At 41.1% G+C, this 14,362-nt stretch overlaps 1 protein-coding gene across 1 annotated transcript in view; it reads left to right on the forward strand.

The window, feature by feature from the left end:
• The first annotated feature begins 367 nt into the window (after positions 1-367).
• The window catches only part of Kiaa2012 (KIAA2012 ortholog), a 119,052-nt gene continuing 105,057 nt past the window's right edge, over positions 368-14,362 (forward strand). The window contains exons 1-2 of the mRNA XM_033764539.1: positions 368-832; positions 1,968-2,252. Of these exons, the coding sequence (XP_033620430.1) occupies positions 749-832; positions 1,968-2,252 (369 nt within the window). The 5' untranslated portion in view covers positions 368-748. The remainder of the gene's footprint in view (positions 833-1,967; positions 2,253-14,362) is intronic.

Here is a 14,362-nt window from a genome sequence, read left to right on the forward strand (position 1 = left end):
GTCTATTGAAGCCTGTGTGCTGTTCAAAGGATCCTGGGGCACAGCCAAGGAATACGTCACAGGTGGCTGTAGGTGACTGAGATGACTCCGAGTTGGTTAATGGTTAGTTCACAGTGATAGACTCACATGTCAGGAGAAAGAGGAAGATACTAAAAGCAAGATCACTGTACCGTAGAAAAAATGCAACCACCCTGGAACCTGGACTTTCGATCTCAGCCTGCAGTGTCTAGCAGCCCCCCCCACACACACACACCCTCTGCCAGGCTGGTGAACAGCACTGTTGCTCTGGGAAGTTTGTGCTGTGCTTGCTGGGGTTAGGAACTTCATTTCACTGTGCTGCCATAGCAACCAGGAAACAACCTGGACTCCCAATGAGGAGGATGGTTCTGAGGCCCAGAGCTGTAAAGGCACTGGGCGGGTGGCGCAGTAACAGAGCAACCAGGACAGAGGGACAACAAGGGCTTAGGCAAACGCTGAGGGAGGCTGCTCAGAGCATAGACAGTCAGTGGCTCGAGGTGTCTGGGTACGCAGTTTGTTTTCCTCTCCACAAAGATGTACACTGTCTAAACTGTGTGGCTGGTTGTTACTAGCAGCTGCTGTAAGAGGGGGAAATGTATTTAATAAAAGGCCCAGTGTTTGTGGTCTTCTTGGGCTTCTGTGGAGTTTTGGAAATCTTGAGGTGTGACCAGTTTTCAGCCTTCAAGACTAAGACGAACTGCCCTTGAGAAGGGGTGGTCAGAGAGGAAACATGTTCACCCTCTCTCTCCTGAGCCGGGGGCACGGGAAGTTGGTCCAGAACAAACAGAATTTGGAAGTCTATTTTGAACCAGAGGTGAGTCTTAAACTCAAAAAAAGGCATATTTTCATAGTGGGAAGGAATGCTCTCTATCTTTCCACTTGGGTGTGTCTGGTGGGCAGTGTTAGTGAGATGATGAGGGGAGGTTTTCTCTCCTTCAAGATAATAATGTAATTATCTCAACACCTCAGTACTGCAACAGCATCCGTCTTCCTTCTCTTGCACCCACACTTACAGCCTCCTTTGCTTCAGGCTGAAGGAAAATCCAGATGGTCTGGAATTTGGATGGTTTATTTCACAACCAGAATCCCCACCTGGGTTCTAGGCAATCTAACGGTCATTTGGCTTTTAGAAATCCAGCTCTGTGGTGAAATGCTGTGTGTGTTCTTGCAAATTCAATGGCTTCTTTGAACTTTCTGGAATTCAACTCAGGGGATTCATATTCAATATAGGCCAAAAAAAATTTCACTTTAGATTTTAAAGAGGTGGCAAAATTCCCTTATTGTACTGGAATTTTATTTCTTGAATCCTGCCAGGAATAAGAAATCCACTGAGGGTACTTTCACATTTTTGGGCCATACAGAGATTTTCATTGTTCTGAAATTTGACCTCTGCTGTGTTAAAAGACATATAAAATTTCAAAGGGCCTCTATGGCCAATGGTATTTTCTTACAAGATATCTAACTACTTTATAGGCTCCTAAATAGCCAAATTAGGTCATGTTACACAGCATCTGGAATGTTTAGAATTCTCCCCTTGTACAGTTGAAGTGCTAGTGGGTTGGAATGGTTTTCTCCTATTTAAACTCCCAACTAGTCCAGATCCGATTTCAAAGTTATCTGCTGCCCTTGACAATTCTGACTACTTGCTTGCATACCCAGAAACTTTAACTGGCTTGTAACCTACACTGTACCCTACATAAGCCTCCAGACCTGAATGATTCTCCTGAAAGTTGCATGGAATAATAGAGAACCATGCTCTGGCTTCTCACTAATCTTGAGATGTGAAGAAAAAAGCCAGTTGCTAAAGTAAACAATTGAATTTCAGAATTCCACATGAACAATTCAAAGAAAATCTGTAACAAGAAAAGGTTCCAAACACTGCCTGAGAAGTATTCTCTGTAGCAAGGTCTTCCATAGTGGCTCCATTAGGTAGTTTCCTTCTGTTGCAGGATTATCTGAACTGGAAGTCCCCAGAAGACTATGTCCTGGTCAGCAGACCTCAGGAAGAAGACAATGCCAACCAACATTCCTGGAGCCTCTTTCTTCCTAAGACGTTCAGCACCAGGAAGGGTGCCCTGATCCTGTACTCAGAAGGGCTGGCTGTCCCAGCATGGACTCCCAGAGAGAGGAGAAAAGCCCCCTATCAGGCCCTGGGTCACAAGAAGAGGCTGGATCTTGAGCTACACACCCTTCAAGACCTCAAAGAAGCCATCCTGGCCTACGGAAGAAAAGAGGTAGGCAGAGCAGTTACCCCAGTTTTGGGAAAGGCCCTGGCCTATGTGTCCATAAATCCAGTTGTAGCTTTGGGTATAACTTCTTGCACCCTAAGGAAGGTATGAACCCCTCAGGCCTCCATTTGTTCATCTCCTCAACCCCATTTGACACATTAGATTGCCATGAGGCTGATGTGAGATAATATACGCGAAAGGGCTCTAAAAGCATGCAAGGTCCGTTATCAACATTTTGTGTTTTCCTTGCAATTACAGCAACACAAAGTCCTTTTCAACATCCAGACAGACATTTCATCAGAATCCTTGAAATCCTATCTCAACACCACAAGCATCATCATCCCACCTCTGATGTTTTTGGCTCTGTGGAAATGAGAAGGAGAACATTTTAAATATTTACTTTCAGCCCTGCAGTGCCTGCAGGACAAGTTAATGACTTTTTCCACTTTGTATTTAATAATAAGGGAAAATCTTTGTGTATTTTCTGATTCATACTCTCCAATTCTTGTGAGATGCACCCATGGCCCCTGTTACATATAACTACATCCATCACCCTTTGTTTTGTTTTGCTTTTTGTTTGTTTTCTGGTAGGGGGATCGAATTCAGGACCTTGTGCTTTTGAGGCAGGTGCGGTGCTGCTGAGCTAAATCCCCAGCCTATCCATCAGCCCTTTGACTGATGAAGATGTGTTACTTTACCAAATTCGAGATTAGAGATGGTGGATTAGTCCCTAATTTAAAAATCTCTGCTGACTAATAAAACCATCAGATTCTGATACCAGGCCCTTCACACAGTGTCTTTCTCTTCTACGTTTAGCCACACCTCCCACTTGTGCTTACCACCATTTCAATCATAGCACCCTAAAACACATCTGCTATGTGACTAGCTTTCCAACCCCAGGCCTATTAATGACTCTATATTCTTACATACATTTCTACAGCTGACTAACTCCTGCCTATCCCTCAAAACACATCTCAAATAGCAATCTCTTTACTAAAGCCTTCTCCCAATTCCCTGGCAGAGATACACTATGCCTCCCTCCTTTGTAAACATTCCCATAGCATTGTGCATTGAGATTTATCTCTGGCTACTTGATATCTCTGATGGAATAACGTCTCTTCCAGGGCATGGACTATGACTAAATAATTTCCAGAAATGTTTGCGAATGAATGAATTGGTTATGTATGATACTTTCAGTGTTTCTTAGATCATCTCCCATTATTAGTATTGGGCAGTTTATCCCTATCCCCACCCTAGGTAGAGCTTCCAAAAGGAAAGATGCCTCTGCCCTTTCCCCTTCTTTCAAAATAGAGAGGCTTGATGACCTTGATCAAATAAATGCCCAACTGTATATGTCTTGAAACAATAAATTCTCAGGTGACAGAGGAAACCAATTGTTGTCAAATGCTTACTGTAATTTTTATATCTATCATTTAATCTTCACAATGACCCCATGAGATATGACCTTCTTGACTCCTTTTATAGATGAGGAAACTAAAGGTCAAAGGGGTTATGTCACTTGCCCAAGGTCAGAGAGCCAGTAAATGACAGAGCCAGAATTCAAACCTGGGATTGCCTACCTTGGGCCAGCATGGCTTACACTGTGCCATATTATCTGTGGACCTGAAAGGGCTCCAGAGACCACTGTGCCTGGCCTTGGCTTGTTCACCTTTAGATCCCTTCCAAACCCCTCTGCTCTGCTCAGTGTCATAAGGGGGTTGACCACAGCTACATACAATTCCACAAACATGTCTGTCCATAGGCTCCTGGCTGACTTTGCCAATGGAAGACAATGGGAGGAGATTGGAGAGGGACAAAGAGAAAACCAGGGTATTTTCCCTCTCCCATTCTGCCTTGGGTAGCAAAAAACATCTGCATCCCCTCTGTGATCCAGCTCCCAACAAACAGGCCCAGATGGCCCCTCTGAGTAGCTCTGTCTATTGACACATCCCCTTGTCCCTCTAGCTGAGGGTGGGGCCAGCTCCCTGTTGTTATCGATCCCAGCATTGCCTCAGTACCTATTAGGCTTCTGAGCTTGTCAATCACTTGTGTAACTCATCCCCTAAATTAAATTTCTTCTGTGTTTAAATATTCAGAGTAGCTTCCATTTTCCTGGTTAAGCACTGATTGTTATATAGAGTAACTTACTGTCCAGAGTAAAAATACTTTCTAAGTTTCTAGATGCATATTCATATGGCTACATTCTTTGGGCAAAAGGGATATTCTTAATTATAATAAGTAGGTAAGTCCATTTGGAGACAGCTTCAGTTTTGGTTAGATATGGGCTCAGTGGGGGGTAAAAAGTTCCTGTCTTCTGGTATTCATTATTAGACTCATAGCTCACACTTGTGCAATACAGAATATTCTAGTCTAACTCCAAATAGGTAGAAGGGAAATGGTGCGAAGAAATCCAAAATGGTTCAGAATAGTGACAGGACATTTAAGACTAGAAAACAATGATTAAAAGAAGAGGGGAAGCAACTTAAAAGGACTCAGGATGAAAGAAAACAAACAGTAGAGTAGAGCTTTGGAAAGTAGAGAGTACCATCTGATTAGTAAGACTACAGATCTCAAGAAATTCAAAATCATACACCTGGGGCTTTAGGGTTGTGAAGAAATAGTCCTATGCACTGGGGCACAAATTCACATGACATTTCTGGAAAGTATTTTAGAAGAAAACCTAAAGAGGGTTGATACCAGCATTCTATTTTTAGAACTTGCCCTAAGAAATAAGAAGATATACACCCAAATACTACATAAAATGTTAACTATAGTATTATTTATTACTATGAAAGACACTGGAAACAATATATGTCCCACAATGGTATACTGGTTAAATAAATTATGGCACAATCATGTAATAAATGTTGGGTCAAGTGAAAAGTCATGTATTAACCATAAATAATATGAGCAATATTCACAATATTCACATTTAAAATCAGGTTGCAAAATAGTATTTATATACAGGTAATGAAAACATCAATGTTCATTAACAGTTTCTGAGTATTTATTATGTTCCTGACACTGGTCTAAGTATTTTCCAAGTATAACTCAATTATGCTTTCAGATAACAATGGCATAGGTACTAGCCCATTACACCATTTTAAAGATGAGGAAACTAAAGCACAGAGTTTGAGTTCTTCATTCAAGATTATATACCCAAGCAAATAAATGCTCCAGAACTGCAGATGCAGCAGTGTAAAATTCATGGCTTCACAAATATAATCCAAAATTTTAAAAATTAATTGAACATTCTTAGAAAGATACACACCAAATTTTTACTGGGGTTAAACCATCAGTCATGGGACTATAAATCTTAAGTTTATTTATGTTTCTTTCAAGACATTATTTCTTAAAGCCATGGAATTTTCAAAATGAAATTTTTAAAAATCTATGGCTTTGAAGGAGGTTCAGTTGGAGGACAGGGAGGAAAAGGAAGTAGCCAGTTGTGCTGAGGTCTGGGAATGTTGTACAGGGTACAGTGCTCACCCAGCAAACTGAGCCCACCAATGACCACAGTTTTCCTTAGGATCAGTGTTTCTTTGTCCAAATAGCAGAGGTCAGGTTAAAAACACTACTCAAAGTAAAAGCCAAAATGAGGAAAGAAACAAAGGTAGAGGAGGACTCTGCAGTACGTGCTGCTATTTCTAGAAGGTTCTGTCCTGGCTGACTGAGAATCAGGAAACCACATCACAGGCCCCACTCAGACACAATTCAGTTTTAAAGCCTCTCACAGCATCTCCAGCCCAGTGGGTCTCCAGCATTTGTGTGGTAACATGTCTGCAGTTTAACTTTCTCAACAGCCCAGTTTCCATGTCAAGAAACTAGAAATTAAATTTTTCAGACTTTTAGATACATACCGACATGTTCCTTGGTTGTGGTTTTGTTTTGGTTTTTGTTTTTTAATAGAAGGAAATCTTTTTCAGCACTTCCAAGGCAAAATAAATTCTTCTTTAGACCTTTCAGGTATTCAGCATCTTCTAATTTAGAAGTCAAATAACTATAAAACCTAAATAAATATAATTTGGGGTAGTTTCTAAGTGATAGTCATAATGATGCTCTTGAAGCACAGAATTCTGAAGTGCCTTTCTAAAATCATCAAAAACATTAAAGTCATTAAATAAAAAATTAAAAAATAGTAAGATAAAAACATAAAATATAGTATTAAATATAAAATATTAAGTCATTTTAAAATTATGGAGTATTTCTTATAGCTTTAGAATTTTGTAAACCTGGTGATTTTTTAAATGTCTACTCCATTTTCTGGTGCTAAAACTGAATGCAATAGGTTGAGTAATTTATAAAGAATGGAAGCCCTAGAGTCTGGGTAGTACAAAAACATAGCACTGGTTACTTCTTGGCATCCCATTAAGGGCTTCATGCTGTGCTGTAAAATGACAGAGGGCATCAAATAGCAAGACAGACAAGCATGCAAGATTAAGTTTTCCTCCCTCTTCTTATAAAGTCCGACCCTCATTACTTCATCTAATCCTAATTCTCTCTCCAAAACCACACCTTCAAATACTATCAACATATGAATTTGAAGATTAAGTTTCTAACACCTGAACTTTTGGGGGATGCATTCTAACCATAGCAATTCCAACAATGAGACATTGAATAAGTACTGTATTAAAATAAGTTGTTTTAAAATTCAATTCTATTCCTCTGAGGGATAAATAGGATAAACAAACCTCACAGAATTCAACCTAGGTTGTATTGCTACTACCATTTTCTCTATAAATGTGGTTACACTTAAAAATATTGTCAGCCTTATTTTACAGCATAGATCCACACTTCTTATGCTGCCTAATTTCTCCTCACACCTTAATACTCAAGAAATGTAACTCTCTTTTTGGAGGGTGGTACCAGGAATTGAACTCAGGTCCTTGTACTTGCGAGGTAGGTGGTGTAACCACTGAGCTAAATCCCCAGCCCTCTTTTTTTTTTTTTTTTTTTTTTTTTTTTTTTGATACCAGGGATTGAACTCGGGTCCTTGCAGGCGGCAGAACCACTGAGCTAAATCCCTGCCCTCCCTATCTCTTTAATTGTTGTTTTCAGCCAGTATTTAACCCATGAAGGCAACTTCAGGTTACCACTTTATCAAGTAAGAAAAAATTGTGAGAAATATGTACTTGAACCAAGCTTATTTTCCCATATTAAAAATAACACAGGCACATGATACAAAATAAGACAGTATGGAAAAGGAAGAAGAGTAATAACCTATAACCATTTGAGCCAAAGATCAGGAGGATGAAGATTCCCTTTGCAAGTCCTACTTCCTAAGAAGTAAGGAGTGCTACACAGCTGTCCACAAAGTGTTACAGGCAGCAAGGCAGTGAAAGAAGGGAAGAGTGTCTATACTGCTTTTTCCTGGTTCTCTGCATTGAGCAGGTCCTGAGCAGTTGTCTTCAGAGACGTTAATAAACCTAGAAGTAGGAAAGATCAGAGAGAAATGTGGTCAATCCTGCCTATGAGCTCAAAGGTATCATCACTAACAGCTAACACTTATTGAATACTTACTCCACGCTGTGTTCTACCTCTATAATAATTTCATTCAGTCCGCACAAGCCTCTCAGCTGGAGGCTAGCATTACCTCCATATTATAGGAGAAAATCTGGGACTTGACATTAAATAACTTGCCCAAAATTACACACTTAAGCCATGGATCTCGGACAACTGATTCCAAAACCCTGTTCCTGATACCTAGAGGGTCTGATTTTGAAGCCTCCACATGCCCCAGAGGTATCAAGCATCTCTTCAGCTTTAACAGTACTTGGAAAAAGTAGATCTGGGGCCAGCGGTATAGTTCAGTGGTAGAACACTTACCCAGCATGCACAAGGCCATGGGTTTGATTCTCCACAGTACAAAAATGTTGGGGTGACCTGAGTCTTCAACTCATTCCTCCAACTGACCCTTTACAGTTCTAAGAAAACAATTAAGATTTTCATTAAAGTCAATCTGGTTATAGGTAACATTTGCATAGTACATTATATATGTATGATACAGGAGACTGTTTTTCTAGGTTTCATGGTCTTGTCCCATCAGTTCCCTTGTGTAAATAGCAGATGAAGAATGTTTATAATCATTGATAACACTTACCTAGAACTTACTGTTATACCAGTCACCATTCTAATCATTTTAGCTCATTCATTCATTTAAATCTTCACACCACCTTTAGGAGGTAAGTGCTTTTTTATTATGATAGAATATACATAACATGAAATTTACCATTTTAACCATTCTAAGTGCCCCATTTAGTGATATTAAGCACATTTTGTTTTGTATCACTATCACCACCATCCATTTCCAGAAGAATTTTTTTCATTCTACAAAACTGAAATTCTGTATGCACTAAACATTGACACTTTGCTTCCCCTGCTCCAATCCCTGATAAACACCTTTCCACTTTGCATCTCTGATTTGACCGCCCCAAACACCTTATCTGAGTGGAATCATGAAGCATTTATCCTTCTCTGTTTGCCTTCAAGGTTGACCCATATTTTCAGAATTTCCTCCCTTTTTAAAGCAGAATAATATTTGATTGTATGTGTATACCACATCTTGTTTATCCATTCATCCATGGGTGAATCTGTGGTTTGCTTTCACATTTTGTCTGTTATGAATACTTCCCTATAAACACAAGTATGCAAATATCTGTGCATGTTGTGTTTGTTTGCTTCTTTGTTTGTTTTGGGTTTTTTGTTTTGTTTTGTTTTGAGACAGGGTCTCACTATGTAGTTGAGACTGACCTGGAACTAACTCAATGTGTATAGCCCAGGCTGGTCTCGAACTCACAGCTCCTCATGCCTCAGCCTCCTGAGTGTTGAGATAATATTCATGCACCTCCACTCCTGATATCTGTTCATGTTTCTGCCTTCGTCTTCTGTGTATCAACCCAGAAATGAAATTGGCAGAGAATACGGCAATTCTATTTTTAATGTTTTCAGGAATCACCATACTGCTATGCATTCCAATTTCTTCATATTCTTACCAGCAGTGGGTTTGTTTCTGTTTGCTTTTATTTGTTTTGTTTGCAGTACTGGGAATCAAATATAGGTCCTTCACACTAACCTACATCCCCATCTTTTTTAAATTTTTTATTTTGAGACAGTTTGGATGGGTTCAAACTTGCAACTCTCCTGCCTCGTCCTCCCAGAATGCTAGGGTTACAGGCATATGCCATCACATTCAGCATTTTCCTCTATTAATTTTATAAAAACTACCCTAGGGGGTATTAAATAATATCTCATTGGAGGTTTGATTTGCATTTTTTAGTGATAAATGACAGTGAGCATCTTTTCGTGTACTTATCGGCCATTTGTGTATTTAGCGGGGGATATATTCAAACCCTTTGTTAGTTTTTTAATTGGGTTGTTTGGTTTTTCTTGTTCAGTTGTAGTTCTTAAATATCCTGGGTGTTAATCCCTTATCTGATAAAAATTTGCAAGTATTATCTCCCATTGTAGAGGTCACCTTTGTATTCTGTTAATGGTGCTTTTTGGTACACAATTTGTTATTTTGGTGAAGTACAACTTACGATGTCTCTTTTCTGTTCTATTGGTGTCATATCCAAGAAATAGTTGCCAACTCTTATGTTTAGGTCTTTACTTCATTCTGAGTTAATTTTTGTATTTGACTTTAAGAGCCCAACTTCATTATTTTCCATGTAAGGTATGTACTTTTATGGTTCCCATTTGACAGAAAGGAACTGAGCTACAGAGAGTTCACAGCTCACGGCTGGTAAATTATTGAGACAGGATTCAAACCCAAGCAGACCATGCTTATTGGAGCTGGGGCTCAGTTTTTACTGTTTGCAATCTTAGTTGCGGCACCTTTTTTGTCTGTGATATATGGCTGGTCAGAGTTTGATGCTAAAAAGTTGAGTCGGGAGTTAGGACTTGCCACATTGTATTAACTGGAAGATGCAGAACACTTTATGGTTCTCTCTTTATTCCCCGGTATCTGGAAACACACAGTAACCAAAGCTGTGTGGCAGAGAGAGAACATCATCTGCCTAGTCCCAGAAATGAGACCTGCAGAGCAAAGGGCCGGCTGAGTGGCAGAAGCTCTGCTGCCTCCACTCCCACAGTATTTGCCGAGGCCAAGCCAGGCTCCAAGCACAGCTGCACAGGACGTGGGCTGAGCCCTCTGTCCTCAGGTCTGGCCTTTGCCAGAGCCCACTGGCAGTGGCAGCCCCACTGCAGGACCAGAGACACCAGCTCTGTCCTCCTGAGAGCAGGACCTCTGTGGGAGCAGCTCCTGGGCACTGTGGTCAGCAGCAAAATGTAAACATTACCAGGTCTTTCCATTCACAAGAGCTGACAACTAGTGAGCTGGACCTGACTAGTTGGCACCCAGAACAGTGCCTGACAAATAGTCACTGGGAGAATACATTTGTTGCCAGGGTGTGGCAGAGGGAGGCCACAGCCACTGCCTGACAGGAGAATGTAGATTCACGAAGGAGGCAGATTCATGTCCCAGGGACCCCAGGTAAAGGTGAGAAAGTCAGACTATAATTCATTAGAAATCTAAGGGAGAGAATATGACTACTCCTTTTTGTTTGTTTGTTTGTTTTGTTTTGTCTTTTTGAGTCAGGGTCTCACTATGTATTTGAGACTGACCTGGAACTCACTATGTACTCTAGGCTGGTCTCGAACTCACAGCAATCCTCCTGCCTCAGCCTCCTGAGTGCTGGAATTACAGGCATGTGCCACCACACCTGGCCTTGCATTTTTTAAATTAATCTTTCTTTTTTTTTTTTGAGATTCTTGGATTGACCCCAAGGCCTTGGCACTGAGCTACTTCCCTGGGCTTTTTTTATTTTTTATTTTTGAGACAAGGTCTCACTAACTCCCAAGTTCCCCAGACTAGGCTAGAAGTTGCAACCCTCCTGCCTCAGCCTCCCAAAGTTCTAGGATTACAGGCATGCAACATCATGCCTGGCTAATCATTTTATGTACATATTATGAGAACAGAGTGATAATTTGATATATTATACATATATCATATATATATATATATAATGATATATATAATGTATAGTGATCAAACACCTATAAAGTTCTCAATTCAAATGTTCATAAGTCAGAGACTTTGTATAGTTAGAATGCTAACTTCCTTAAATAGTTCTTAAACTTTTTGGAGCACACAATGATTGCCTGTATTTATAAAGTACAGTATGATATTTCAATACATGTGTACAATGCCTGCCAATCAAATTATGTAGCTGTCATTTCTGCCTCCTTACCATTACTTTGCATTTGGAGTCTTGGATCTCCTCTCTTCCAGTTATTCCTAATATTAATATATATGATGGGTTGTTGTGAGCAATAGTGAGCCCTGTGTGCTGTAGAGCACACAAACTTACTCTGTGTTTCCTGTCCTTCTTCTACTCCTCAGCTTCTAGTAATCACTCTTCTACATTCACATTAACTCTGGACTTTCTTTAGCATCCATGTATGAAAGAAAATATGTAGTAATTGTCTTTTTGTGTCTGACTTGTTTCTCTTAACAGTGCTCTCATTTTGCTGGAAATGATAGAATATCTTTTCTGTTTAGGTTTAGTTTTTTGAGTCAGGCTCTTTCTTTGTAGCCCAGACTGACTTCTAATTCATAGACTTCCTGGCTCAACCTCCCAAGGAGTGGGATTGTAGCGTGTGCCACCACTCCCTGCTTAGAATATCATCATGACATATATGATGTCCCTCCCAAAGCCTCATGAGCACAGAGATCGGGCTTGTGGAAGGTGATTGGATTATGGGGCTTATACCTGACTCGAAGTTAGGAAGCGGGGTCTGGTCCCAAGGGGCAGGCCCCTGGGCACAGGGGCTGGAAGGCTCCATCTCCCCCCTCGGGCCTGCCTTTACTCTCTCTGCTTCCTGACGGCCACACTGTGGATGGCTATTTCTCTGCCATGCCCCTGTGCCATGCTGTCCTTCCCTGCAGGCAGCTGACTATGGACTGAAAGTGAGCCAAAATAAACCTCTCCTCCTTTAATTTGCGGGTGTTGGATATTGTGTCTCAATGAGGAAGAAAGGGACTAAGATACTCTCTGTGGACCTCTGTGTACAAAGGCTGGAACACCTCTGCAGCTGGCAGCCCAGGCCCTTCTGGCCTCTCTGGGCACTCTGATGCCCTTGCACCTCAGTTCTTCTGGGAAGAAGCACAGGCCCCTCCACCTCCTTCCATCCCACAAACTCTGGGGTAACGCACAGGACAGCAGGTGAGCATCTCTTTCACCTCTGCATTGGCAGGCCTGGCAAGCCTCAGGCAGCAGTCAGCCCGGGCAAGTCCCCGGCTAGAGGAAGCACACGTGTGGTGAAGCTTGGCGAACAGGCTGCCCTATGCACACCGTCTCATCTCAGAACAAACCCCAGGGCTGGGGCCCCAGAGCTGCGAAGCCAAAGCAGCCCGAGCAGTCAGAAGCCATCCGCAGCCAGCCTCCTGCTGTCGTTTTTATTTCCTTGTTCCAGAAACTCCCGCCCCAGAGCCATTCTGTCTCCTTTTGTATTTTAGAGTTACTTGTGAACGAGCACTTAAGACAAGGATAATATTGGGGAATGACTGGGGAAATATGAGTGAGAAGAAGTCAAATATAACACAATTAATTTTTAACATGTTTCCTATTTGTAATCATAATCTAGTCATATTACTAAAACTTTGATTTTATAGAAAAAGAGAAAAGAAAAAACTATGGTCTGTGATTTTTTTTGGCCCAGTTCCCTAAACCTGCTCTGTTACTAGCATTTCAATCTACTTTCTGCCAGTCTTTCCACAATAATTATACATACATAAGATAATATAATTTTTATGAAGTTGTAACTATACTACACATGCTCTCTTGTATCTTGCTTTGTTTCCACTTAAAATATTATTCAGCTCATTGGAAATGAGTGGATAGACTTACTCTGACCGTTCTCCCTGGTAACCCTCACACAGGCATTGTCTTTCCCTGTGTGCTTTAGGCTGCCCAGTGAGAAAAGACATTATCATCCAACTTCACAGGTGTCGTTTGAGAAATTACCAAAACCAGAAAAGTAGAAAAAAATTTAGAGGCAGAATAATAATCACCCAAAGATATCTACATCCTAATCCCTGGAATCTGTGAATTGGTTAGGTTACATGGCAAAGGCAAATTAAGGTTGCAAATGGAATTCAAGTTGCTGACTAGGTGGGTTTAAAATAGGGACATTATCTTTAATCTGGGTAGGCCCAATAATCACAAGGATCCTTAAAAGTAAAGGTAGAATCAGAAGAAAAAATCAGAGACAGAACATGTGAAGGACTCAGCCCAAGATTTCTGGGTCTGAGGAGCAGGCCTCTCAATCCTGGAAAAAAAGCTGTCCTGCCTGGACCCTGGTTAGGAAACCAAAGATGTCGTATCCCAGGGACAAGCACTGCTGCTCTGCTGTCTGAGTAGCCCAGGATTGTAAATTCAGCCCCAATAAAAAATTAGAGGGACAAAGTTTAACAAAAGGAAGATACTTGATTTATAAAGAGGAAAGAGAAGATAGCTAGCTACCCTGATAAGAAGGAATTGAGGTAAGGAGCTCTAGAAAGATGGAGGACCTTTCTTCCTGGTTGGGGCCTTTGTTCTTGGCTGCTTTTATGGTGGAGTGCAGTCAAGGACCCTTTTCCCCCACCCGGAACTTGCCATAACTGGATTGGCTCTCATGCATCTCTGCCTAGCATCATTTTTTTCTGGTGTCTATGTGCAGCTTTATTCTGTCTCGTCTGTTTATTTGTCCTTGACCTACCTCTCAGGGCCTTATCTTTGGGATGGGCAGCAAGAAGGTGCCTTACTTATGGCTAGCTTAGAGTTAGTAAGGGGGTGTGTGGTATCTGTTGTACTCTATATGATGAATATAGTGTCCTAGAGTGGATAATATAGTGACCCTAGAGTGAACACCTACACGTACACATGCTAGTGCTTTGATATGAGTATACACCGCCTTAAAGTGAATCACCCCACTTCCTTCCCCTATATTCTATTGTTTATTGTTTGTGCACTTGGCTTTCTCTGTGTCCTACCTGTCAGCTTTCTCTCTCTGGTCGGTTTGGTACAAGTTCCAAGGTCCTTTGGTGCCTTTCTTTATCTGATTTTTCCCTTTTTTCT

The sequence above is a fragment of the Fukomys damarensis genome, unplaced genomic scaffold (assembly GCF_012274545.1).
Source record: "Fukomys damarensis isolate Sample0158 unplaced genomic scaffold, DMR_v1.0_HiC HiC_scaffold_16, whole genome shotgun sequence".
NCBI lineage: Eukaryota > Metazoa > Chordata > Mammalia > Rodentia > Bathyergidae > Fukomys > Fukomys damarensis.